At 48.6% G+C, this 27,598-nt stretch overlaps 3 protein-coding genes across 3 annotated transcripts; all 3 read right to left on the reverse strand.

The window, feature by feature from the left end:
- Positions 1–5,118: 5,118 nt before the first annotated feature.
- On the reverse strand, positions 5,119–26,913 carry LOC307199123 (uncharacterized protein). Its single transcript, XM_079946771.1, has 3 exons — positions 26,888–26,913; positions 8,516–8,697; positions 5,119–7,614 (listed from the first exon to the last, which is right to left on the reverse strand). The coding sequence occupies exons 2-3, from the start codon at positions 8,673–8,675 to the stop codon at positions 5,825–5,827; spliced, it is 1,950 nt and encodes a 649-aa protein (XP_079802897.1). The 5' UTR covers positions 8,676–8,697; positions 26,888–26,913; the 3' UTR covers positions 5,119–5,824.
- On the reverse strand, positions 18,359–20,619 carry LOC307199292 (uncharacterized protein). The gene is made up of 2 exons (XM_079947104.1): positions 18,674–20,619; positions 18,359–18,587 (listed from the first exon to the last, which is right to left on the reverse strand). Exon 1 carries the CDS (start codon positions 20,599–20,601, stop codon positions 20,200–20,202), a length of 402 nt encoding a protein of 133 aa, XP_079803230.1. The 5' UTR covers positions 20,602–20,619; the 3' UTR covers positions 18,359–18,587; positions 18,674–20,199.
- LOC307199112 (uncharacterized protein) lies at positions 20,632–26,722 on the reverse strand. The gene is made up of 3 exons (XM_079946752.1): positions 26,634–26,722; positions 23,497–23,678; positions 20,632–22,573 (listed from the first exon to the last, which is right to left on the reverse strand). Exons 2-3 carry the CDS (start codon positions 23,654–23,656, stop codon positions 20,658–20,660), a joined length of 2,076 nt encoding a protein of 691 aa, XP_079802878.1. The 5' UTR covers positions 23,657–23,678; positions 26,634–26,722; the 3' UTR covers positions 20,632–20,657.
- Positions 26,914–27,598: the final 685 nt, after the last annotated feature.

The raw sequence follows: 27,598 nt of genomic DNA on the forward strand, positions 1-27,598 counted from the left end.
TATAAATGCACAGGGATAATAAGTGCATTCACACATACAAGGGTTCACAAACCTCTGCCTGTAACTGCAGGTGATGCAATAGGAACCCTTTTGCTGGGAGTCTCCTGAAGGGATCTGCTTCACTTGGAAAGCCAAGAAAGAAAAGTGTGTGTAGATTCTGAACATGGCTGCCAACGTTTCCCCTTTTTAAGGGAAATTCCCTTATTCCGAATAGAATTCCTCGCAAGAAAAGGGAAAAGTTGACAGTTATGATTCTGAAAGCGGAGGAATTCTGGAGGAAGAATTAGAAGGAGCTGGGAGATCCTGCACAGGTGGAATCTCATGAAGAAGAGCAAGTCAGAATTATTGGGGCTGGACTTGTATTGTAGCCTTATGAGGCTTTGCCCTCGGGTGGGAAAAATACTGCGCCTGGGAAAGGGAAGTGGGAGTCAACAGACACTCAAGGAATAGTTTCGGAGAAAAAGGTTTTTATTTCTACCATCCATGAACTGGTAGAAGGAGCAAGTGCGATAAGTCACAAAAAGCATGCACGAAGTTCACAGTCATGTGCACAAGCATATATACACCTTTCCAGTTCCCTCCTCCTTTCTCCTCCCTCAGGAGTCCTGCCCCATGTTGAGGTTCCTGAGCATGAACAGAAAGCTGTCTTGGGACTATTGTGGACTCTTGGCAGGAAAGGGGGTGAGGGGGTTTTCAGAGTGTTCCCGTTGTTTCATTCTTGTGCTTTGGCATGGTTCCCGGAGAGAAAGCAAGTTGCAATGTGGTTCTGAGAAAGGCCTGAGAAGACAATGGGCTCTGTTCTCTACCTTGTTGCAATCTTTTTAGTTACAGCAAGCGGAATGTTTCTGATGCTTAGCTGCTGAGAAAATGATTTTGAAAAGCTATGAGAAGCTTTGAGCCTGCTTGGGTGGGGGGTGACTTCGGGCCTAGGTGAGGTCACCTGTCCTCACCTTCCTTCATTGTTTTCTTTGCGAAAAGAAAGACTCGGGTTTCTAAAATATGGCTTATAAATTTCTAACCTGGAATGTGATGGACTAAATTTGAAATCCGAAAGGCATAACACATGTATTAAGAAAGCAGGAATGAGATTTAATAAGCTTGCAGGAGACCCACGTAAAAAGGACCCATGGAAAATGGTTAATAAGTAAAGCTTGAGGCCAATAATTTATACCTTCAGATAAATCGAAAAAAGACATTGCCAGGAGCGAATAAAAGTCCTGGTGTTAGGATTATGCGCAGCAAATGAAAAGAAATCAGACTTTTAAATGCTGTGAGGGATGCAGGCAGTGGTGAAGGGGTTGTTTATACAGCCTTTCTAGAGAGAGAGAAGCTTGAAAAGCGAGAGATATGAAGAGAAATGGGGGCGAATTAGAAGAAATACCCCGATAAACGAGGGAGCCCAGGGATACTGCAGCCTGGTCTGCCAGGAACCGGCCTCCTTGGCGCCTAAAACTGAGGCGAGGCTCAGGCGGGAAGTTGGGAAAAGGCGGGAAAAGTCGTTTCCCTCAGAGCCGCTGAGGGGAGGAAGCAGCGGGGGGAGGGGCTCCTCCTCTCTTGTCCCTCAGACACGGAGAGAAAAAAGGGGGACCCTCTTGTGAGGGGAGCAGAAAGGAGGGCTCTCAGACAAAGGGGCGGCAGGGGGGTCTCTCGTCTCTCTCCCCCCCTCACAACCCCACTGCGTTCCTCTCATGGTGGAAGGCGTTGGAGAAAAGAAGCGACCGTGCCTGCCTTCAAAGACTGAGGTTCTGTTTCAACCTCTGCTTGCAAAAGGTTTCAACCGACACCCAAAAGAAGGGGGTCCCTTCGGGGAATGGTTGACCTTGACAACCTGAGTTGCTGGAGACACTACGGATGAGACAAAGCAGATGTTGGACACGACAAGTGAGAATACTCCCTCAGAGGCTCCTTTCCTTGCTGGTGTTACAACTAAAGGAAGAACGTGTCAGAAGTCGGTGGTTTGCCTTGAAAGAGGGACAGATTTACAGTTGAGAGGTGACTCGATATAACAAGGAGAAATAGCAGGTGGTAGCTGAAGAATGAGTGCCCATGCTCAAACGCTTCATGAATAGTATAGAACACACCTCTGTGGGAGAAATGGCTAATTTGAATGACCAGGTAATGTATGTAACAGGTGGGAGAACATATTAAGGAGCAAAAATGAAGAAGGCCTTGTGGGAAGCCTGTAAAGTGCAATTTCTTAACTAATAGGAATTGGAGGAGGGATATTTGGACGGTTAAAAATTATCTGTGATGTGAACTGGAATGCGCACTCCCTCTTTCCAGCATGAGCTGGGGGGGGGGTCTTTGCCCGGGCAGTACTGTGACTCCTTTCACAGAGACATCTGAATCCCTCTGGGAAAGATCCCCTGGACAGTTTTTGTCTAACAGCCCATCCCCCCATAAAAGTCCCACAGGCAGGAATGGGGAAGCCCAGGAAGATGGGGAGAGGGAGGGGTGCATGTTGCTCAGGGGGCAGCCCCTCACCATGGGACTCTCCCAACGCCAGTTAAAAACAAGAGGGACACCTGCCATCCTTTCCCTGTGTTTCCAGCCAGAAAACCAGTTTATACTGGGCTCCCAGAATCATCTGACCCCATTTCCCACCCCAGAGCGGGGCAGGACCAATCAGAAGCATCTGCTTTGGACAGCTGGCCAATCTGCTTTCTTCGCCCACTTTCCTGAGGGTGTTTTCCTCCTGAATTTTCCTCTTGGCTGCTCCCCTTCCCAGCTTCTCCTTCATTTCTCCTTCATTCTCTTCCTGTTCCTCTTTCCCCCATTGTTTTGGGGGTCAGCTGGGTTCCCCCCACCCCATGGCCAGGCAGGCCCAGGAGGAGCCCACAGAGGCGGCAGGGCCAGGATAAATATGGCATCTCCCGCCCTTTTCTGAAATAGGCAGGAACACCATGTTGTATCTTCTGGAGGCCCCAGCCGCTCCCAGAGATGCCATGGCTCCCCCGTGGGCCGCATGGGTCCCACACTCTGGGTTTCTCCTCCTGGCTGAAGGAGGGTGGCACCTTTGGGTGCCAGCACTCACGGGGTATCCTCAGCCGCCTTCCTGCCATGATGGCATTGCCTCCACAGGGCGGCCTCTTTCCTCGCCATGTTTGCCCTACAGAGGAGGCCTCTCCATTGGAAGAGGCCAGGCAAGCTGCCTGAGAAGAGGAAGCCATTTTGGAGAAGAACCGAGCTTGGCTGTTGTCTGCTGAGGGTCTCCTGCCTTTCTTCCAAGGCGTCTTGGGGGCTGCAATGGCCAGAGGAAGAGACAGCCCCCCCCCAGCCTGAATCCCCTGCAGGGCCCTGGGGAGCAACCAGAGCCTGCATCAGTTCCCTTTCCTAAGGCCTTGGAGGAACCTTGGGGTGCGGAAGGAGGAGCCCCAAATGGAGATCAGGCTCCTGACAAATGGGGAAAGGAACTTTACATGGCCTCTGTTAAAGAAAACTCTGGGTTGAGAGACTACTCAGCAGCCCAGCTCATTTGGGTACAAGTCTCCCACTGGTCCATGTGGTCAGTAAAAGAACGAAATTCCAGCCAAGTAATTTGGAGCAAAACAGCAGTCAGTAGACTTAGAGACTTTATTGTTGCGCAACAGGTTCAAACAGCAGTATGAACTCTGAGCATGGGGCAACATTAACTTTTAAAACTTTCGCACCATATCCCAGAATATCCACCCTCCCTTCCCCACGGGTGGGCGGGGTTTGCAGCACCGAGCGGGGCTCACCTGGGCGGGTGCCACCTACCTGCTTGATCCGGCCTTTGACCTGCCCTTGGCCAGGGAGGACAATGGACGGCTGGCCGGGGGTGGGCCTAAGGCCAAAAGAAAAGAGGATGACTCCCTTGCTCAAGCCTCTTTTGCTGTTCTTCCTTCCAGGATCAGGATCAATATCAGGAGCGTGTCCTAGCCGGCCTTCTTTGCTTTGCCTGGATGGGGGGCGGGGGAGAGATTTGGCCCCTCTGCCAGGCTAGGCCACATTTTTGGCGTGCTCGGTTGGGCACGTTGCGGCCTTTTTGGCTTTTTGGCCGCAGCGTGGGAGGGAGCTTGACTGCTCTGCCACTGGCTGCTGGCCTGAGCCCCAGCGGGGCTTCTAGTGCGGCCTGCTCGCCTTTTGCGGCGGCAGGGGAGGCATCGCTTACCGCCGGCCCGGGGCCCCTGCTGACCCGGGAGGACGTCACGGGCCCGGCTAGGCCGCAAACACGGCCTGATTGCCTTTTGCGGCAGGAGGGGGGATCATCAATACATTGCACAGAATCATCAATACATCATTGCTACATCGCTAAAATGTCAGAAAGGGGAGGGTTACACAAGATTAGCATAGGCAAATGTGTCAGGACAACACCCAAGTATAAGATTAGCATAGGCAAACATGTCTTAAGTACCCACCACCCAAAAGTACAACAGAACTTCCTTTGCATGTCTGGAGCCTGAGCCAAGTCCGGTGATGAGATCTGGCTTCCCTTGGAGAACAATGAGCCCAGCAATTGTCACCTCTGGGCATTTCCTGGGTTAGGAGGTGTGTATACATGTCTTGACACTTGGAAAGGTGGCAGGGGAAAGAGTCCTTTTTCCAAGGGCAATGGAATGGAGGAAACTGGCAAAGGAGGTAATTTTATATTTTTAAAGCTATGTATCTTCCCTGATACTGATCTGCCCTGGCCACCTTCTCGGAGGTCCCTTCCGAAGGAGAAGGGGTCCCAGCTCTCCATGGAGGGGAAGCATCCCTGAGGTCTGCATTTGAGGCCGATGCTTTCGCCTATCAGGCTCCGGCCACCTTCTCTGTGGTGTTTATATGTGAGCTGTGGAGATGGGATCACATGCAGACACCCCCAAATTTCATAAGGATCCTGTGAAAAAGATGGATTCTGCTTTGGAATAATGCCCCCCCCAAACCACTTGTAAAATGAACTTCACAGTATGAAAAAAATATGTTTTAAAATTTGTCGCTGATTCATTTTTTGAATGTTTTAAAGAGTTCTTACCAAAAAAATTAGTTTTTATAATTATAAATCATTTTCATATTTATTTATTTTTTTAATTGAGTCGTGTACGTAGGAGAAATTCAAAAAGAGAATCCTAGACTGGAGGTTACCCGCAGAAAACCAAAAGAAAAGGAGGAAGTCTCCAAGTGGAAAGATAGGCCTTTATTGAATACATTTGTGCCTGCAAAGAACCACATTGCAAAAAGTGTTGCCACAGAAACTAGGGAGCTAAAGATGCTCTTCTGGCAGAGGGGTAAAATGTCATGGCTCAAGTCTTGAGGGTAGAAACTGGAAAATACATTCAAAGCACTGATACGGTTTCTGACCTGTATGAGTTCTTTGATGGGAAGTGAGACGAACTGTGACAAAAGCTCTTTCCACGCTCATGGGATTGAAAAGATTTCTCCTCTGTATGAATTCTTTGATGGCTAGTGAGCTTAGCATCTGAGCTCTGTAATTGCCAACAAGTGTTTTGCCACCATGTACTAAGTCATCTTTTGCAAAGGGATCAAATACTTATTTCACTCATTGTAATGCACATCAATCTCTGACTTTTGTCTTCTGGGTCCCTGGGGGTTTTCTTGTTGTTATTCTGTCTCTCACAGCTACAAATAAACATACCATTAAAATTAAGGACGGCTTATTTCTTCGTCAGAGGGCAAACAGACAAATTTAGCAGGGGATCAAATACTCACTCCCCCCTCACTGTAACTCCTGACCACTTTTGTCCTTTATTATGGTAATTTTTGCCCGAAATGTTCCTAACATATCTCCAATTTTCTTGAACAGATCTTTGGTGTTTCCCATTCTCTTGTTATATGATACAAATGTGATAAAGGGTATTTTTAGTTATTCTCCCCCGTCCCTTTCTCTTTCCCATTCAACTGTGTTTGGTACGGGTTGTTTAATAATTTTTGCTTTATTAGTTTTCTTTTTTGGTCTTCCCTCTGCATGAATTCTTTGATGGGAAGTGAGACCATCCTTCCGATTGAAACTCTTCCCACATTCCAGGCATGGATATGGTTTCTCCCCTGTACGAATTCTTTGATGGGAAGTGAGACTGGAACTCTGACAAAAGCTTTTTTCACACTCGTGGCATTGAAAATGTTTCTCCCCTGTATGAATTATTTGATGGGAAGTGAGACTATCCTTCCGAGTGAACCTCATCCCACATTCCAAGCACTGATAGGGTTTCTCCCCTGTATGAATTCTTTGATGGGAAGTTAGATGGGCGCCTTGACTGAAGCTCTTCCCACATTCCAAGCACTGATATGGTTTCTCCCCTGTATGAATTCTTAGATGGGAAGTGAGACTATCCTTCCGACTGAACCTCATCCCACATTCCAAGCACTGAAAGGGTTTCTTCCCAGTATGAATTCTTTGATGGGAAGTGAGACTGGAACTGTGATGAAAGCTCTTTTCACACTCATGGCATTGAAAAGGTTTCTCTCCTGTATGAATTCTTTGATGGGAAGAGAGCTTTGACCTATCCCTGAAGCTCTTTCCACATTCCAGGCACTGATAGGGTTTCTCACCTGTATGAATTCTAAGATGGGAAGTGAGACTATGGCTGAGACTGAAGCTCTTTCCACATTCGAAGCACTGATAGGGTTTCTCCCCTGTATGAATTCTTTGATGGGAAGTGAGATGTGCACTTTGACTAAAGCTCTTTCCACATTCGAAGCACTGATAGGGTTTCTCCCCTGTATGAATTCTTTGATGGAATGTGAGACTCAGCCGGATACGAAAGCTCTTTCCACACTCGTGGCATTGAAAAGGTTTCTCCCCTCTATGAATTCTTTGATGGCTTGTGAGCTTAATCTCCTTCCGGAAGCTCTTTCCACATTCCAAACACTGATATGTTTTCTCCCCTTTATGAATCCTTTGATGTGAAGTGAGACTACCCTTCTGGCTGAAGCTTTTCGCACATTCTGTGCACTTATAAGGTTTCTCTCCAGTATGAATTCTTTGATGGGAAGAGAGCATTGTCCCCTCCTTGAAGCTCTTTCCACATTCGAAGCACTGATAGGGTTTCTCCCCTGTATGAATCCTTTGATGAGAACTGAGATGGGAACTTTTTCTGAAGCTCTTTCCACATTCGAAGCACTGATAGGGTTTCTCCCCCGTATGAATTCTTTGATGGGAAGTGAGATGATGCTTCCGATTGAAGCTCTTTCCACACTGCAAGCAATGATAGGGTTTCTCCCCTGTATGAATTCTTTGATGGGAAGTGAGTTGATGGCTGTAACTAAAGCTCTTTCCACATTCCATGCAGTTATAGGGTTTCTCTCCTGTATGAATTCTTTGATGGGAAGTGAGTTGGTGGCTGTAACTAAAGCTCTTTCCACATTCTATGCAGTTATAGGGTTTCTCTCCTGTATGAATTCTATGATGGGAAGCGAGACTGCCCTTCCGAGTGAAACTCTTTCCACATTCTCTGCACTGATACAATTTCTCCCTACTCTTTGTTCTTTCCTGTGAAGTGAAGCTATCCCTCCTAACGAAGCTCTTTCTTTGATGGGAAGTGGACTGGGAGCTCTGACGGATGTTCTCTCCACACTCTGAATATTTATATGACTTCTCTGCTATGTGGATTCTGTTCTGGTCCCCCTTGTTCTTCCCTTCCAATTCATCACCATCTGCAATGAAGAGAAAAGCTAATTAGAACCTCAAAAAGAAATGGCGCTCCAGAATATTGAACAAAGTCCCCCCCCCACCTCACTGTGAGACTTGAGAGTGCTCTGTTTCAGCCTCAAGCAGACATCCTTGAAATCTAACTTAATGTCATTGTTGATGTGTGGCATGTTTCTGCACGCCTGCGGGTCACCTGACTCTCTTGAAACCGGTGGGGCCACACTGCCAGCATATTGTGACAGGGGCGCAGATCACACAGAAGCATCAAATCCTGACCCCCTCCCCCAGCAATGCACTGCCATGTTAGTGTAACTCATGCAAACTCTGCATCGCTGTCCTGGACCCAAACCCCACTCAGAGTGAAGGCGACATGGTTCACATCCGTTATTGAACAAAGTTAATAAATGCTTGTGACAGAGGAAGAACTGGAGAGAGTTAGGTGTCAGGCCTTACTATAGTTTTCACTGCCTTTGTTTATAGGCATTAACTGACATATTGCTTGGCTTTAATCTGGGATAGATTTTGTTTGGCTCAATCCTGGAATCCATCTCCGAGGTCAGTCTAATGCAGCCAGAAGCCAAAACAACAGACCTCACAGAAGTTATTTCAACTTCCCTAAAAGCTCTGAAGCCAATATTGAAGAAGGCCTGGAGGTTCAGACAAGTGTGGTCTTTGTTTAAGAAGGCATGACTAGATGGAGAACATTCACAGAGGAAAGAGGTGATATCCCTCCATTCAGGGTTCACAGTGGGGATGTTAGAATCCCAGACGCTGTTGGTCTCCCTCCAAACAGCGGAGGTTCAGGCAGGCAGGTGGAGGAGCCTGAAAAGGTGCTCCCCTTCTCCATCTCCATCTCCATCCGCCTGCCTGCCTCCCCCCACCCCCAAGCTGAGCAAGCCCCAATACCTCTCCAGCTCCATCCATCCACGTCACCAGATCTCTTGGAGGTCGCTGAGAGGGAACGCTCAGAGGTTGTGGGGAGGGATGCGGGAGACAACCTGACCAGGTCAACCGTCCATCTTCCCCCTTCCATCCTCGCTAGCTTTGCAGGATCCGTCTCTTTCATCCTTCCTAAGGAGTCGAGGAGCCTGAGAGAGGAAGAAGCAAAGGGAACCTCAGAGGCCCTGCAGGGATTCTCCTGCCCTAGATATTCTCCTGACCCTGGAGAAGCAGAAATGGGGCAGCCCTTTCCCAACAGAAGCCCTTTTCCTAAACATCTCCAGTGGTTCCAATTTCACCTGTTTGCTCCTCAGCCCACTTCCTAAGGCTGGCATGGTCTGCACAGTAGTGACCAGAGAGTAGATCCTATTGAACTCAGTGGGGCTTTGGACAGAACTTGGTGCCAAAACAAGTGGCGCCCTGTCCCAAATCCTGAAAACTGCAACCCCAGAGCATGGGCAGAAAGTAGACAAGTAGCTATTTCATGTGGGTGCCCCCATGCTAGGTGCTTTGAATGGAGAGCCCAGTTCACACTCTTTGAGCTCTCTCACTGCAAGCCAGGCAGATGTTGTGGCCCTATTTGCCTCTGTCAGGGGTTGCCTGGGGACCAAATCTGTATGTGGAAGCAGAGGAGCTGGTGACGCCACGTTTCTGAAATATCATGAGAGGAATACGCCACTCCTCCTTAGGTATTGTCTGTGTTTATACACGATTTTCGCAAGTCTCCAGTCTCAAAATGTGGCCCCCACCCTGGCCTGGAAGCCATCAAAGTATAGATCTTCCACATGTCCTAAATCTGTAGTGTTCTTAAGAACAGCAGGCATGTATACAGCAGGTGAGCTTTACACTCCTCTTGTGATAAGATTCCCAAAGGCTGAGGGTAGCTTGATAGAACTAGCCTCTTTTGAGACCACCATTTTCCATTTCTTGTTTATCAAAACCCACAGACGCTCTGCTAGATTTTTCCCCCAGAAGGTTTTACAAGTACCTTTCAGGATGGTTAGAATTGCTGTCAGCCAAAAAGGATTTTATGTGTTCCATGTCCTCTGTTAATAGTACAAGCCACCCAATGACTGATAATCCCTCCTGATATGTCCCATAAGGTTGGGAGAAGGAGTCTTTTATCCTTGTTTAGCATTTCCTGAGGATAGATCTGAAATTTGCTTTCACATTAGTTCATCCACTTGTTTAGTCTGAATAGGGGAGAGACATGTTTTGTTGCATCTGGGACAGAGGAAGTGGTCCGGTTGTGCTGCTGCAGATGCAGAAGGGCTTGTCTTCTCCCTGTGCTCCTTCCATGTGCAAATGTTCCCGTCTGGCTACAGCCTCTGTTAACAAATGTGACTTATCCCCCAATCTGAAGGGGGTTTCTTTGCATGCCCAGGTTTCCTTGACCCAAAGCCCCCTCCCCAAAAAGGAAGGCAGCATCTGGATCCAAAGGAGCAGCAGAGCTGCAGACTTCCTGTGAACTCGCCCCTCCCTGGCCTGGCTTGGCCTCCACGGCCTGACTTGGGGGTCTTCACCCACCAGGCATGATCTGAACAGGGACCCCCATGCACCACCTGGCAGTGGCGTAGCAAGGTCAGGTGGTACCCGGTGCAGAAAATTTCCTGTCACGCCCCCATATGGATATATTTTTTTTGGCCTGCAAAAATGTTTTGACTTTATTTCATATTTTCTTACAAAGGAACGTGGATTCTGGGCCTCTGATAACAAGCGGGCCACTGGGGACAGATACTTAAATCTACAGGATGGGTTGTGTTTTGGCTTCTGTTATTTTATTTATATTTATTGTTTATTTAATAAAGTTTATTTTTAGAAACCTGCAAAACTGTTTACCAAAACATAAAACAAAACAATAAATCACAGCAGTAAAATCAAGAAAAATTAACAACCCTACTTTAAAACATACAAAAGCTAAACTATTAAAACAGTTTAAAATTCCTTCAGCTTCCCAAGCATCTGAGTAAGCTTGCCTAAATAAGAATGCTTTTAGCAGGTTCCTGAAAAGAGTCTAGCAAAGGCACGATTTATTGGGATTTCACCATGCTCTGTATTATCTGAAAAGGAAAACATTTATTTAAAAAGCAGGACTGCACAGCCTGGGAGTCTCATCATGATCAGCGGGATTTATTCCTGAGCCAACGGTGCATAAGATGGGCTAGACTCCTATGCACCCCCTCCATCCAACTTGTACCTAAAAATCTTCACACACCCGTGCCAGAGAGTTGTAGAGTAGGGAGGGACCCCCGAGGGTCATCTAGCCAACCCCCTGGGGCAATGCAGCAGTCTCAGCTAGACCATCCCTGACCGATGGCCATCCAGCCTCTTCTTTGCATGCCTTCTCCACGAGAGGTCTGGGTGGTGGCAACACAAAAACAAACCTTTTCTGCAGTGGCTCCCCATTCGGGGGAAGGTCTTCCAAGGGAGGCTCGCCTGGCACCTTCCTGACATCTTGAGTTGCCAGGAGGCAAAAACCTTTTTCTATAACTGGGCCTTTGGCTGGTTAGCATTCTATGGCCTTTTCAATATGCTTGTGGGAGTAGAGATCATTGGTTTGCCTTTGCCTTTGTTTCATTATGCGTTTGGTGTTCTAATTTTGCATGTTTCTGTTGTGATTCGCCCTGTAAACTTTGGATGAAGGGCAGGATACAAATTTAACAACAACAACAATAATAATAGCATCAGTGATCAGCTACAGTCAATCAGGGGTGCCAACTTGAATAAAATATTAGGAGGGAGCAGGCATCGGGCATAGCCAGGATTTATGTTAAGGGGCAGAATCTCAGTTAATTAAGGATTTAATTCTCCCCATCGGACCCCATGGACCCAAGTAAGCCCCACCCTGCAAAACTGATCACAAGATGCAGCGTGCACACACCAGTTGAATGGCAATGCCCATTAACAGGGGGGGGGCTCAAATATTTCATGGGGGAACCAAAGGGACCTCGGTGCCCTGGGGTATGCCAATCTATGAGGAAGAGAAGCAGGCTTTGTTGCTCTCTCTCCCACCATCCCCCCCCCACTTCTTGGGGTGGGTTTCTACATCATTCTGGCAGGCAGAAATCCAGCAGGTAAGGAGGATTTCCTGTCAATATTGTTGCTGGAATGTTTGCAGTGACTGTGAGCTTCCATTGGATCATTGTAATGGGTTGCATTACATTGCATTTGAATTATGGCGCAGAGTCTCATGGACTGCAAGAAGATCCAACCTCTCCATTCTGAAGGAAATCAGCCCTGAGTGCTCACTGGAAGAACAGATCCTGAAGCTGAGGCTCCAAGACTTTGGCCACCTCATGAGAAGAGAAGACTCTCTGGAAAAGACCCTGATGCTGGGAAAGATGGAGGGCACAAGGAGAAGGGGACGACGGAGGATGAGATGGTTGGATAGTGTTTTCGAGGTTACCAGCATGAGTTTGACCAAAATGCGGGAGGCAGCGGAAGACAGGAGTGCCTGGCGTGCTCTGGTCCAGGGGGGCACGAAGAGGTCAAGGAATCTGTAGCCCCCCAATTACACCCCCACCTGTATTTTGCCCACCCAAAGGTGCAACTCTACCTGAAGCCCAGGAAGGAAGCAGCCAAAGGTACTTGATGAGCTCCCGGCTCGGCCTCCACCCCGGGGTCCCCCCTTCCTTCCCCGGCTTCTTTCGGCCCTTCTCCCCCTTTTCTCCCCCTTGCCCAGCCTCCTCCTCTCCGCCCCGACGCCTGCCTGCCATTTCACCCCTTCGCAGGGACCCCCATGCCCCCTCCCTGCCCCCCGGGACCCCCTTCTCCCCACGGCCCCTCCGGGGGAAGAGAGAGGAGACTCACCCAGGAAGCCTTGGCAGAGGGAGAGAAGAAAGAATTGGGCCAGGGAGGACCTGCCCCCCTTCACTTCCTGTCCTCTCTAGGAATCCAGCGCGGCTCCTTTTAACCCTTGGGAAGCCGAGGGCACCAAATCCTCCCCTCCCTCTCCAGACCTTCACTTCCTGTCCTCTCTAGGAATCCAGCGCGGCTCCTTTTAACCCTTGGCAAACCGAGGGCACCGAGCCCACCTCTCCATGCGCGCAGATTTCCTGCTTCTGCGCCTGTGCTCTAGGGGCTGCCCCCCTTCCCTCCCTCTGTGCCAAGGCCTCTGCCCCAAGGAGCCCACATCGAAGCAGACTAACACCAAGGGAGGCGGGGGTGGCCATGGGGGGGGTTACCTTGGCTCTCCCCCCAAAGAGAGGCTCCAGGATCCCAAGGAAAGGCTGGGATGGAGAAGAGGCGGAAGTCTGCGCAGTGGCAGGAGGTGTCTTGGGCTCAGAGATGGCTCCATCAAGACACCCCCCCGGGGGAAAACCCTCCAGCTCAGCGAGTGGGGGGGAAGGATGGAGGGGGCGGCTTCCCAGACAGGAGATCCCCCCTCCCGAAAATGATCTCTCCCCCCGCCAAGTGGATTTTCCTGCTTCTGCAGCCGCTTTCTATCCCAGGAAAAATAGAGGAAAAAGTGTCCCATGCAAGGAATGAAACGCACATGCGATCCTTTGGGCGGGGGAGACTCAAGGGGGGGCAGATGTGGAAGCCCCCCCCCCCCGTTAAGAGAAAAGAAATGACCATGCCTGCCCGCATGGGAGAGTAGGACTTACTTCTGAGTAAGCATGAAGAAGGCCTTGCGGGAAGCCTGTTTCTTAACTAATAGGAATTGGAGGAAGGATATTCGGACGGTCTTGGGTTAAAAATTATCTGTGATGTGAACTAGAATGCGCACTCCCTCTTTCCAGCATGAGCTGGGGGGGGGTCTTTGCCCTTGCAGTGCTGTGACTCCTTTCACAGAGACATCTGAATCCCTCTGGGAAAGATCCCCTGGACAGTTTTTGTCTAACAGTCCCCCCCATAAAAGCCCCACAGGCAGGCATGGAAACACAGGAAGGTGGGGAGAGGGATGGGGAAGGGGCTCCCTTCCCTCTCCTTCTGTTCTGCTTTCCCCCATTGTTTTGAGGGTCAGCTGGGTTCCCCCCACCCCATAGCCAGGCAGGCCCAGGAGGAGCCCACAGAGGCGGCAGGGCCAGGATATGGCATCTCCCGCCCTTTTCTGAAATAGGCAGGAACACCATGTTGTATCTTCTGGAGGCCCCAGCCGCTCCCAGAGATGCCATGGCTCCCCCGTGGGCCGCATGGGTCCCACACTCTGGGTTTCTCCTCCTGGCTGAAGGAGGGTGGCACCTTTGGGTGCCAGCACTCTCTGGGTATCCTCAGCCGCCTTCCTGCCATGGTGGCATTGCCTCTACAGGGCGGCCTCTTTCCTCGTCATGTTTGCCCAACAGAGGAGGCCTCTCCATTGGGAGAGGCCAGGCAAGCTTCTTGGGGGCTGCAATGGCCAGTGGAAGAGACAGCCCCCCCCCAGCTTGAATCCCCTGCAAGGCCCTGGGGAGCAACCAGAGCCTGCATCAGTTTCCTTTCCTAAGGCCTTGGAGGAACCTTGGGGCGCAGATGGAGGAGCCCCAAAGGGAGATCAGGCTCCTGACAAATGGGGAAAGGAACTTTATATGGCCTCTGTTAAAGAAAACTCTGGGTTGAGAGACTTCTCAGCAGCCCAGCTCATTGGGGTACAAGTCCCCCACTGGTCCATGTGGTCAGTAAAAGAACGAAATTCCAGCCAAGTAGTTTGGAGCAAAACAGCAGTCAGTAGACTTAGATTCTTTATTGTTGCGCAACAGGTTCAAACAGCAGTATGAACTCTGAGCATGGGGCAACATTAACTTTTAAAACTTTCGCACCATATCCCAGAATATCCACCCTCCCTTCCCCACGGGTGGGCGGGGTTTGCAGCACCAAGCGGGGCTCACCTGGGCGGGTGCCACCTACCTGCTTGATCCGGCCTTTGACCTGCCCTTGGCCAGGGAGGACAATGGACGGCTGGCCGGGGGTGGGCCTAAGGCCAAAAGAAAAGAGGATGACTCCCTTGCTCAAGCCTCTTTTGCTGTTCTTCCTTCCAGGATCAGGATCAATATCAGGAGCGTGTCCTAGCCAGCCTTCTTTGCTTTGCCTGGATGAGAGGGCGGGGGAGAGATTTGGCCCCTCCGCCAGGCTAGGCCACATTTTTGGCGTGCTCGGTTGGGCACGTTGCGGCCTTTTTGGCTTTTTGGCCGCAGCGTGGGAGGGAGCTTGACTGCTCTGCCACTGGCTGCTGGCCTGAGCCCCAGCGGGGCTTCTAGTGCGGCCTGCTCGCCTTTTGCGGCGGCGGGGGAGGCATCGTTTACCGCCGGCCCAGGGCCCCTGCTGACCTAGGAGGACATCGCGGGCCCGGCTAGGCCGCAAACACGGCCTGATTGCCTTTTGCGGCAGGAGGGGGGATCATCAATACATTGCACAGAATCATCAATACATCATTGCTACATCGCTAAAATGTCAGAAAGGGGAGGGTTACACAAGATTAGCATAGGCAAATGTGTCAGGACAACACCCAAGTATAAGATTAGCATAGGCAAACATGTCTTAAGTACCCACCACCCAAAAGTACAACAGAACTTCCTTTGCATGTCTGGAGCCTGAGGCAAGTCCGGTGATGAGATCTGGCTTCCCTTGGAGAACAATGAGCCCAGCAATTGTCACCTCTGGGCATTTCCTGGGTTAGGAGGTGTGTATACATGTCTTGTTGTCTTTGTCCATGGAGTTTTCTTGGCAGGGATACTGGAGTGGCTTGCCGGTTCCTCCTCCAGGTGGATCACGTTTGGTCAAAACTCTCCACTATGACCTGTTCATCTTGGGTGCCCTGCTCGGCATAGTTCATAGCTTCTCTGAGTTCTTCAAGCCCCTTCGCCACGGCAAGGCAGTGATCCATGAAGGGGCAGTGATCCATGAAGGGGATCACACAAGAGACGACTCTACACGTGGACATCACCAGATGGGCAGCATCGAAATCAGATTGATTATATTCTCTGCAGCCAAAGATGGAGAAGCTCGATACAGTCAGCAAAAACAAGACCTGGAGCTAACTGTGGCTCAGATCATCAGCTTCTTATAGCAAAATTCAAGCTTAAACTGAAGAAAGTAGGAAAAACCACTGGGCCGGTAAGATACAATCTAAATCAAATCCCTTATGAATACACAGTGGAAGTGAGGAACAGGTTTAAGGATTTAGATCTGCTGGACAGAGTGCCTGAAGAACTATGGATGGAGGCTCGCAACATTATACAGGAGGCAGCAACGAAAACCATCCCAATGAAAAGGAAATGCAAGAAAGCAAAGTGGCTGTCCAACGAGGCCTTACAAATAGCGGGGGAGAGAAAGCAAGCAAAATGCGAGGGAGATAGAGAAAGATACAGGAAATTGAATGCAGATTTCCAAAAAATAGCAAGGAGAGATAAGAAGGCCTTCTTAAATGAGCAATGCAAAGAAATAGAGGAAAACAACAGAATGGGAAGAACCAGAGATCTGTTCAAGAAAATTGGAGATATGAAAGGAACATTTCGTTCAAAGATTACCATAATAAAGGACAAAAGTGGTAAGGACCTAACAGAAGCAGAAGACATCAAGAAGAGGTGGCAAGAATACACAGAGGAATTATACCAGAAAGATATGGATGTCTCGTACACCCCAGGTAGTGGGGTTGCTGACCTTGAGCCAGACATCCTGGAGAGTGAAGTTAAATGGGCCTTAGAAAGCACTGCAAATAACAAGGCCAGTGGAAGTGATGGTATTCCAGCTGAACTATTTAAAATTTTAAAAGATGATGCTGTTAAGGTGCTACACTCAATATGCCAGCAAGTTTGGGAAACTCAGCAGTGGCCAGAGGATTGGAGAAGATCAGTCTACATCCCAGTCCCAAAGAAGGGCAGTGCCAAAGAATGCTCCAACTACCGCACAATTTCACTCATTTCACACGCTAGCAAGGTTATGCTTAAAATTCTACAAGGAAGGCTCAAGCAGTATGTGGACCGAGAACTCCCAGAAGTGCAAGCTGGATTTAGAAGAGGCAGAGGAACCAGAGACCAAATTGCAAACATGCGCTGGATTATGGAGAAAGCTAGAGAGTTCCAGAAAGACATTTACTTCTGCTTCATTGACTATGCAAAAGCCTTTGACTGTGTCGACCATAGCAAACTATGGCAAGCTCTTAAAGAAATGGGAGTGCCTGATCACCTCATCTGTCTCCTGAGAAATCTCTATGTGGGACAAGAAGCTACAGTTAGAACTGGATATGGAACAACTGACTGGTTCAAAATTGAGAAAGGAGTACGACAAGGCTGTATATTGTCTCCCTGCTTATTTAACTTATCATCATGCGAAAGGCTGGGCTGGATGAATCCCTAGCCGGAATTAAGATTGCCGGAAGAAATATCAACAACCTCAGATATGCAGATGACACAACCTTGATGGCAGAAAGTAAGGAGGAATTAAAGAAGCTTTTATTGAGGGTGAAAGAGGAGAGCGCAAAATATGGTCTGAAGCTCAACATCAAAAAAAACGAAGATCATGGCCACTGGTCCCATCACCTCCTGGCAAATAGAAGGAGAAGAAATGGAGGCAGTGAGAGATTTTACTTTCTTGGGCTCCATGATCACTGCAGATGGTGACAGCAGCCACGAAATTAAGAGACGCCTGCTTCTTGGGAGGAAAGCAATGACAAACCTAGACAGCATCTTAAAAAGTAGAGACATCACCTTGCCAACAAAGGTCCATATAGTAAAAGCTATGGTTTTCCCAGTAGTGATGTATGGAAGTGAGAGCTGGACCATAAAGAAGGCAGATCGCCGAAGAATTGATTCCTTTGAATTATGGTGCTGGAGGAGACTCTTGAGAGTCCCATGGACTGCAAGAAGATCAAACCTCTCCATTCTGAAGGAAATCAGCCCTGAGTGCTCACTGGAAGGGCAGATCGTGAAGCTGAGGCTCCAATACTTTGGCCACCTCATGAGAAGAGAAGACTCCCTGGAAAAGACCCTGATGTTGGGAAAGATGGAGGGCACAAGGAGAAGGGGACGACAGAGGACGAGATGGTTGGATAGTGTCTTCGAAGCTACAAACATGAGTCTGACCAAACTGCGGGAGGCAGTGGAAGACAGGAGGGCCTAGCGTGCTCTGGTCCAGGGGGTCACGAAGAGTCGGACACGACTAAACAACAACAACAAATACATGTCTTGACACTTGGAGAGGTGGCAGGGGAAAGAGTCCTTTTTCCAAAGGCAATGGAATGGAGGAAACTGGCAAAGGAGGTAATTTTATATTTTTAAAGCTATGTATCTTCCCTGAGCTATCAAGTTGAAAGGATAAATTCAGGCAGAATATTTGTAACATTTAACAATTTTAACGATGTGCCCCCCCCCGGTCATTTCCATCACACATCTTTCCAGAATAGTCTAGGAATTGCCTCCAAGGTCCAGGGACTGATCTGCCCTGGCCACCTTCTCGGAGGTCCCTTCCGAAGGAGAAGGGGTCCCAGGTCTCCATGGAGGGGAAGCATCCCTGAGGCCTGCATTTGAGGCCGATGCTTTCGCCTTTCAGGCTCCGGCCACCTTCTCTGTGGTGTTTATATGTGAGCTGTGGAGATGGGATCACATGCAGACACCCCCAAATTTAATAAGGATCCTGTGAAAAAGATGGGTTCTGCTTTGGAATAATGCCCCCCCAAACCACCTGTAAAATGAACTTCACAGTATGAAAAAAATATGTTTTAAAATTTGTCGCTGATTCATTTTTTGAATGTTTTAAAGATTTGTTTCTACCAAAAATTATAAATCATTTTCATTTTTATTTTTTTTTAATTCAGTCGTGTATGTAGGAGAAATTCAAAAAGAGAATCCTAGACTGGAGGTTACCCGCAGAAAACCAAAAGAAAAGGAGGAAGTGTCCGAGTGGAAAGATAGGCCTTTATTGAATACAATTGTGCCTGCAAAGAACCATATCCCAAAAAGTGTTGCCACAGAAACTAGGGAGCTAAAGATGCTCTTCTGGCAGAGGGGTAAAATGTCATGGCTAAAGTCTTGAGGGCAGAAACCAGAAAATACTGGAAAATACATTCAAAGCAGTGATACGGTTTCTGACCTGTATGAGTTCTTGGATAGGAAGTGAGACTATCCTTCCGATTGAACCTCATCCCACATTCCAAACACTGATAGGGTTTCTTCCCTGTATGAATTCTTTGATGGGAAGTGAGACTGGAACTGTGACAAAAGCTCTTTCCACACTCATGGCATTGAAAAGATTTCTCCCCTGTATGAATTCTTTGATGGCTAGTGAGCTTAGCCCCCACACGGAAGCTTCATTTAGTCTCCATCTTCTCTGTGTTAATTGTTCCCTTTGACATATAACTAATACTGAACAGTGGTCTTAGATTGTTCTCAGTTGTATTTCCACTTTCCAACAAAAGACCCAGTTCTTTTGTCGCCCACGCCGCATCTCTTCTACTTGTTGAGTTTTAAGCATTATAATAAAATGTATATTCCTTGTCCAATGGATGTTTGTCTCCATAAGTCCACTAATTTGTTGTCATGTATAAAAAAGAATTAGGCATTTCCCCTTCCTTTTGTGTCCAATTTCTATATTATCCTGCCTAACCTAATGAAACGGCCCCATTTAGATCTCCCATTAACATTATATTCCCTATAAAGTTTATATCCCCTTTATAAAGTTCAGATGTCCTTTCATTGGGAGCATATATTCCCAAAATTATCCATCGCTGCCCTCTGACAAAGAAATGACCAGTCCATAATTTTAACGGTAGGTTTATTGTAGCTGTGAGAGACAGAATAACAACAGGAAAATCCCCAGAAACCCAGAAGACAAAAGTCAGAGATTGATGTGCATTATAATGAGTGAAATAAGTACTTGATCCCCTATCAACCAGCCAGATGTCAAATCTACCTGGTATCTTCACTGTATGTAATAAACTGAGATTAGAAGCACCTGGTGTAAGGGAGAAGTCTTACCTGTTATCCCAGGTCGTTACAGTACCTGTGCAAAAGACACCTGTTGACAGAAGCAATCAATCTTACCAGGGCATTGAAAATGGGTTGAGGATAGGTATTCCAGCATGAAAATGACCCAAAACACACGGCCAAGGCAACAAAGGAATGGCTCAGGAAGAAGCACATTAAGGTCCTGGAGTGGCTTAGACAGTCTCCAGACCTTAATCCCATCAAAAATCTGTGGAGGGAGCTGAAGGTTCGAGTAGCTACACATCAGCCTTGAAATCTTACTGAGTTGGAGAGGATCTGCAAAGAGGAGTGGGACAAAATACCTCCTGAGATGTGTGCAAACCTGGTGGCCACAGAAACGTCTGAGCTCTGTAATTGCCAACAAGGGTTTTGACACCATGTACTAAGTCATCTTTTGCAAAGGGATCAAATACTTATTTCACTCATTATAATGCACAGCACATCAATCTCTGACTTTTGTCTTCTGGGTTTCTGGGGGTTTTCTTGTTGTCATTCTGTCTCTCACAGCTACAAATAAACATACCATTAAAATTAAGGATGGCTTATTTCTTTGTCAGAGGGCAAACAGACAAATTTAGCAGGGGGTCAAATACTCACCCCCCTCCCTCACTGTAACTCCTGCCCACTTTTGTCCTTTATTATGGTAATTTTTGCCCGAAATGTTCCTAACATATCTCCAATTTTCTTGAACAGATCTTTGGTGTTTCCCATTCTCTTGTTATATGATACAAGTGTGATAAAGGGTATTTTTAGTTATTCTCCCCCTTCCCTTTCTCTTTCCCATTCAACTGTGTTTGGTACGGGTTGTTTAATAATTTTTGCTTTATTAGTTTTCTTTTTTGGTCTTCCCTCTGCATGAATTCTTTGATGGGAAGTGAGACCATCCTTCCGATTGAAACTCGTCCCACATTCCAGGCATGGATATGGTTTCTCCCCTGTATGAATTCTTTGATGTGAAGTGAGATCACCTCTCTGACGAAAGCTCTTTCCACATTCCAAGCACTGATATGGTTTCTGTCCTGTATGAATTCTTTGATGGGAAGTGAGACTGGAACTCTGACAAAAGCTTTTTTCACACTCGGGGCATTGAAAAGGTTTCTCCCCTGTATGAATTATTTGATGGGAAGTGAGACTATCCTTCCAAGTGAACCTCATCCCACATTCCAAGCACTGATAGGGTTTCTCCCCTGTATGAATTCTTTGATGGGAAGTTAGATGGGCGCCTTGTTTAATAATTTTTGCTTTATTTTCTTTTTTGGTCTTCCCTCTGCATGAATTCTTTGATGGGAAGTGAGACCATCCTTCCGATTGAAACTCTTTCCACAGTCCAAGCACTGATAGGGTTTCTCCCCTGTATGAATTCTTTGATGGTGAGAGAGCGTTCCACTTTGACTGAAGCTCTTCCCACATTCCAGGCATGGGTATGGTTTCTCTCCTGTATGAATTCTTTGATGTGAAGTGAGACTGTGACTGAGACTGAAGCTTTTCCCACATTCCAGGCATTGAAAGGGTTTCTCCCCTGTATGAATTCTTTGATGGGAAATGAGATTGTTCGTGTTACTGAAGCTCTTCCCACATTCCAGGCATGGATATGGTTTCTCCCCTGTATGAATTCTTTGATGTGAAGTGAGACTGTGACTGAGACTGAAGCTTTTCCCACATTCCAGGCACTGAAAGGGTTTCTCCCCTGTATGAATTCTTTGATGTGAAGTGAGATCACCTCTCTGACGAAAGCTCTTTCCACATTCCAAGCACTGATATGGTTTCTGCCCTGTATGAATTCTTTGATGGCAAGTGAGACTGGAACTCTGAGAAAAGCTCTTTTCACACTCGTGGCATTGAAAAGGTTTCTCCCCTGTATGAATTCTTTGATGGGAAGTGAGACTATCCTTCCGATTGAACCTCATCCCACATTCCAAGCACTGATAGGGTTTCTTCCCAGTATGAATTCTTTGATGGGAAGTGAGACTGGAACTGTGACGAAAGCTCTTTTCACACTCATGGCATTGAAAAGGTTTCTCCCCTGTATGAATTCTTTGATGGGAAGAGAGCTTTGACCTATCCCTGAAGCTCTTTCCACATTCCAGGCACTGATAGGGTTTCTCACCTGTATGAATTCTTTGATGGGAAGTAAGACTATGGCTGAGACTGAAGCTCTTTCCACATTCGAAGCACTGATAGGGTTTCTCCCCCGTATGAATTCTTTGATGGGAAGTGAGATGTGCACTTTGACTAAAGCTCTTTCCACATTGTAAGCACTGATAGGGTTTCTCCCCTGTATGAATTCTTTGATGGCAAGTGAGACTCAGCCGGATACGAAAGTTCTTTCCACACTCATGGCATTGAAAAGGTTTCTCCCCTCTATGAATTATTTTATGGCTTGTGAGCTTAATCTCCTTCCGGAAGCTCTTTCCACATTCCAAACACTGATATGTTTTCTCCCCTGTATGAATCCTTTGATGGGAAGTGAGACTACCCTTCTGGCTGAAGCTTTTTGCACATTCTGTGCACTTATAAGGTTTCTCTCCAGTATGAATTCTTTGATGGGAAGAGAGCGTTGCCCCCTCCTTGAAGCTCTTTCCACATTCGAAGCACTGATAGGGTTTCTCCCCTGTATGAATTCTTTGATGAGAACTGAGATGGGAACTTTTTCTGAAGCTCTTTCCACATTCGAAGCACTGATAGGGTTTCTCCCCCGTATGAATTCTTTGATGGGAAGTGAGATGATCCTTCCGATTGAAGCTCTTTCCACACTGCAAGCAATGATAGGGTTTCTCCCCTGTATGAATTCTTTGATGGGGAGTGAGTTGGTGGCTGTAACTAAAGCTCTTTCCACATTCCATGCAGTTATAGGGTTTCTCTCCTGTATGAATTCTATGATGGGAAGCGAGACTGCCCTTCCGAGTGAAACTCTTTCCACATTCTCTGCACTGATACAATTTCTCCCTACTCTTTGTTCTTTCCTGTGAAGTGAAGCTATCCCTCCTAACGAAGCTCTTTCTTTGATGGGAAGTGGACTGGGAGCTCTGACGGATGTTCTCTCCACACTCTGAATATTTATATGACTTCTCTGCTATGTGGATTCGGTTCTGGTCCCCCTTGTTCTTCCCTTCCAATTCATCACCATCTGCAATGAAGAGAAAAGCTAATTAGAGCCTCGGAAAGATATGGCGCTCCAGATTATTGAACAAAGCCCCCCACCCACCTCACTGTGAGACTTGAGAGTGCTCTGTTTCAGCCTCAAGCAGACATCCTTGAAGTCTAACTTAATGTCATTGTTGATGTGTGGCATCTTTGACCCCCCCAGCATTTCTGCATGCCTGCGGGGCACCTGACTCTCTTGAAACCGGTGGGACCACACTGCCAGCATACTGTGACAGGGGCGCATATGACACAGAAGTATCAAATCCTGACCCCCCTCCCCCAGCAAAGCACTGCCATGTTAGTGTAACTCATGCAAACTCTGCATTGCTGCCCTGGACCCAAACCCCACTCAGAGCGAAGGCGACATGGTTCACATCCATTATTGAACAAAGTTAATAAATGCTTGTGACAGAGGAAGAACTGGAGAAAGTTAGGTGTGAGGCCTTACTATAGTTTTCACTGCCTTTGTTGACTGGTATTAACTGACATATTGCTTGGCTTTAATCTGGGATAGATTTTGTTTGGCTCAGTCCTGGAATCCACTCCATCTCCGAGGTCAGTCAAATGCAGACAGAAGCCAAAACAACAGACCTCACAGAAGTTATTTCAGCTTCCCTAAAAGCTCTGAAGCCAATATTGAAGAAGGCCTGGGGGTTCAGCAAAGTCTGGTCCTTGTTTAAAAAGGCATGACTAGATGGAGAACATTCAGAGAGGAAAGAGTTGATATCCCTCCATTCAGGGTTCACAGTGAGGATGTTGGAATCCCAGACGCTATTGGTCTCCCTCCAAAGAGTGGAGGTTCAGGCAGGCAGGTGGAGGAGCCTGAAAAGGTGCTCCCCTTCTCCATCTCCATCTCCATCCGCCTGCCTGCCTCCCCCCACCCCCAAGCTGAGCAAGCCCCAATACCTCTCCAGCTCCATCCATCCACGTCACCAGATCTCTTGGAGGTCGCTGAGAGGGAACGCTCAGAGGTTGTGGGGAGGGATGCGGAAGACAACCTGACCAGGTCAACCATCCATCTTCCCCCTTCCATCCTTGGTAGCTTTGCAGGATCCGTCTCTTTCATCCTTCCTGATGAGTCGAGGAGCCTGGGAGAGAGGAAGAAGCAAAGGGAACCTCAGAGGCCCTACAGGGATTCTCCTGCCCTAGATATTCTCCTGCCCCTGGAGAAGCACAAATGGGGCAGCCCCTTCCCAACAGAAGCCCTTTTTCTAAACATCTGCAGTGGTTCCAATTTCACCTGTTTGCTCCTCACCCCACTTCCTAAGGCTGGCATGGCCTGCACAGTAGTGACCAGAGAGTAGATCCTGGGTGCCAAAACCATTCACCACCCTGTCCCCAATCCTAAAAACTGCAACCCCAGGGCTTGGGCAGAAAGTAGACAAGTAGCTATTACATGTAGGTGCCCCCATGCTGGGTGCTTTGTATGTAGAGCCCAGTTCACACTCTTCGAGCTCTCTTATTGCAAGCCAGGCAGATGTTGTGGCCCTATTTGCCTCTATCAGGGGTTGCCTAGGGACCAAATCTGTATGGGGAAGCAGAGGAGCTGGTGACGCCATGTTTCTGAAATATCATGAGATGAATACACCACTCCTCCTTAAATGTTGTGTGTGTTTATACACGACCTTCGCAAGTCTCCAGTCTCAAAATGTGGCCCCCACCCTGGCATGGAAGCCATCAAAGTATAGATCTTCCACATGTCCTAAATCTGTAGTGTTCTTAAGAACACCAGGCATGTATACCCTTTATAAACTCCGGAGGTGAGCTTTACACTCCTCTTGTGACAAGATTCCCAAAGGCTGAGGGTAGCTTGAAAGAACTAGCCTCTTTTGAGACTGCACCAATTTCCATTTCTTTTTTATCAAAACCCACAGCCGGTGCGGAAAATTTCCTGTCCTCCTCCCCCCCCCCCATTGATTTTGTTTTGACTTTATTTCATATTTTCTTACAAAGGAACGTGGATTCTGGGCCTCTGATAACAAGTGGGCCACTGGGGACAGATACTTAAATCTACAGGATGGGTTGTGTTTTGGCTTCTGTTATTTTATTTACATTTATTGTTTATTTAATAAAGTTTATTTTTAAAAACCTGCAAAACTGTTTACCAAAACAAGAATGCTTTTAGCAGGTGCCTGAAAAGAGTCTAGCAAAGGCACGATTTATTGGGATTTCACCATGCTCTGTACTATCTGAAAAGGAAAACATTTATTTAAAAAGCAGGACTGCACAGCCTGGGAGTCTCATCATGAGACTCGGGACTTATTCCTGAGCCAACGGTGCATAAGATGGGCTAGAATCCTATGCACCCCCTGCATCCAACTTGTACCTAAAAATCTTCACACACCTGCGCCAGAGAGTTGTAGAGTAGGGAGGGACCCCTGAGGGTCATCTAGCCAACCCCCTGGGGCAATGCAGCAGTCTCAACTAGACCATCTCTGACTGATGGCCATCCAGCCTCTTCTTTGCGTGCCTTCTCCACGAGAGGTCTGGGTGGCGGCAACACACAAACGAAGCTTTTCTGCAGTGGCTCCCCATTCGGGGGAAGGTCTCCCAAGGGAGGCTCGCCTGGCACCTTCCTGACATCTTGAGGTGCCAGGAGGCAAAACCTTTTTCTGTAACTGGGCCTTTGGCTGGTTAGCATTCTATGGCCTTTTCAATATGTTTGTGGGTGGAGAGATCATTGGTTTGCCTTTGCCTTTGCTTTTGTAAGTAGTAAGGTAAAAGTAAAGGTACCCCTGCCTGTACGGGCCAGTCTTGACAGACTCTGGGGTTGTGCGCCCATCTCACTTAAGAGGCCAGGGGCCAGCGCTGTCCGGAGACACTTCCGGGTCACGTGGCCAGCGTGACATCGCTGCTCTGGTGAGCCAGAGCCGCACACGGAAACGCTGTTTACCTTCCTGCTGGTAAGCGGTCCCTATTTATCTACTTGCACCCGGAGGTGCTTTCGAACTGCTAGGTTGGCAGGCGCTGGGACCGAGCAGCGGGAGCGCACCCCGCCGCAGGGATTCGAACCGCCGACCTTTCGATCGGCAAGTCCTAGGCGCTGAGGCTTTAACCCACAGCGCCACCTGCGTCCCTTTTGTAAGTAGTAGTAGTAATAATAATCATAATAGCAGCAGCAGTGAACAGCTACAGTCAATCAGGGGTGCCAACTTGAATAAAATATTAGGAGGGAGCAGGCATCGGGCATAGCCAGGATTTATGTTAAGGGGCAGAATCTCAGTTAATTAAGGATTTAATTCTCCCCATCGGACGCCCGTGGACCCAAGTAAGCCCCACCCTGCAAAACTGATCACAAGATGCAGCGTGCACACACCAGTTGAATGGCAATGCCCATTAACAGGGGGGGCGGGCGGCTCAAATATTTCATGGGGGAACCAAAGGGACCTCGGTGCCCTGGGGTATGCCAATCTGTGAGGAAGAGAAGCAGGCTTTGTTGCTCTCTCTCCCACCATCCCCCCCCCCACTTCTTGGGCTGGGTTTCTACATCATTCTGGCAGGCAGAAATCCAGCAGGTAAGGAGGATTTCCTGTCAATATTGTTGCTGGAATGTTTGCAGTGACTGTGAGCTTCCATTGGATCATTGTAATGGGTTGCATTACATTGCATTTGAATTATGGTGCAGAGTCTCATGGACTGCAAGAAGATCCAACCTCTCCATTCTGAAGGAAATCAGCCCTGAGTGCTCACTGGAAGGACAGATCCTGAAGCTGAGGCTCCAAGACTTTGGCCACCTCATGAGAAGAGAAGACTCCCCGGAAAAGACCCTGATGTTGGGGGAGATGGGGGGCACAAGGAGAAGGGGACGACAGAGGACGAGATGGTGGGACAGTGTTCTGGAAGCTCCCAGCATGTGGGAGGCAGCGGAAGACAGGAGGGCCTGGTGTGCTCTGGTCCAGGGGGTCACGAAGAGACGGACACGACTAAACAATAACAACGGATTGCTTTGAAGGGATTTCTGCACCAGGTCAAGGGATCTGTTGCCCCCCAATTACACTCCGCCCCCCCACCTGTATTTTGCCCACCCAAAGGTGCAACTCTACCTGAAGCCCAGGAAGGAAGCAGCAAAAGGTACTTGATGAGCTCCCGGCTCGGCCTCCACCCCGGGGTCCCCCCTTCCTTCCCCGGCTTCTTTCGGCCCTTCTCCCCCTTTTCTCCCCCTTGCCCAGCCTCCTCCTCTCCGCCCCGACGCCTGCCTGCCATTTCTCCCCTTCGCAGGGACCCCCATGCCCCCTCCCTGCCCCCCGGGACCCCCTTCTCCCCACGGCCCCTCCGGGGGAAGAGAGAGGAGACTCACCCAGGAAGCTTTGGCAGAGGGAGAGAAGAAAGAATTGGGCCAGGGAGGACCTGCCCCCCTTCACTTCCTGTCCTCTCTAGGAATCCAGCGCGGCTCCTTTTAACCCTTGGCAAACCGAGGGCACCGAGCCCGCCTCTCCCTCTCCAGACCTTCACTTCCTGTCCTCTCTAGGAATCCAGCGCGGCTCCTTTTAACCCTTGGGAAGCCGAGGGCACCAAATCCTCCCCTCCCTCTCCAGACCTTCACTTCCTGTCCTCTCTAGGAATCCAGCTCGGCTCCTTTTAACCCTTGGGAAGCCGAGGGCACCAAATCCTCCCCTCCCTCTCCAGACCTTCACTTCCTGTCCTCTCTAGGAATCCAGCGCGGCTCCTTTTAACCCTTGGCAAACCGAGGGCACCGAGCCCACCTCTCCATGCGCGCAGATTTCCTGCTTCTGCGCCTGTGCTCTAGGGGCTGCCCCCCTTCCCTCCCTCTGTGCCAAGGCCTCTGCCCCAAGGAGCCCACATCGAAGCAGACTAACACCAAGGGAGGCGGGGGTGGCCATGGGGGGGGGGGGTTACCTTGGCTCTCCCCCCAAAGAGAGGCTCCAGGATCCCAAGGAAAGGCTGGGATGGAGAAGAGGCGGAAGTCTGCGCAGTGGCAGGAGGTGTCTTGGGCTCAGAGATGGCTCCATCAAGACACCCCCCCCCCCGGGGAAAAACCCCCAGCTCA

Source organism: Podarcis cretensis (genome assembly GCF_951804945.1).
Source record: "Podarcis cretensis genome assembly, chromosome: 12".
In the NCBI taxonomy this organism is placed as follows: Eukaryota; Metazoa; Chordata; class Lepidosauria; order Squamata; family Lacertidae; genus Podarcis; species Podarcis cretensis.

Coding starts and splice junctions, on each gene's coding strand:
- LOC307199123 (XM_079946771.1), bottom strand. CDS start 8,675: ATGAAAGAGACGGATCCTGCAAAGCTAGCGAGGATGGAAGGGGGAAGA. Junction 7,615..8,515: donor GGATGGATGGAGCTGGAGAG/GTATTGGGGCTT, acceptor TCTTCATTGCAG/ATGGTGATGAATTGGAAGGG.
- LOC307199292 (XM_079947104.1), bottom strand. CDS start 20,601: ATGAGGTTCACTTGGAAGGATAGTCTCACTTCCCATCAAATAATTCAT.
- LOC307199112 (XM_079946752.1), bottom strand. CDS start 23,656: ATGAAAGAGACGGATCCTGCAAAGCTACCAAGGATGGAAGGGGGAAGA. Junction 22,574..23,496: donor GGATGGATGGAGCTGGAGAG/GTATTGGGGCTT, acceptor TCTTCATTGCAG/ATGGTGATGAATTGGAAGGG.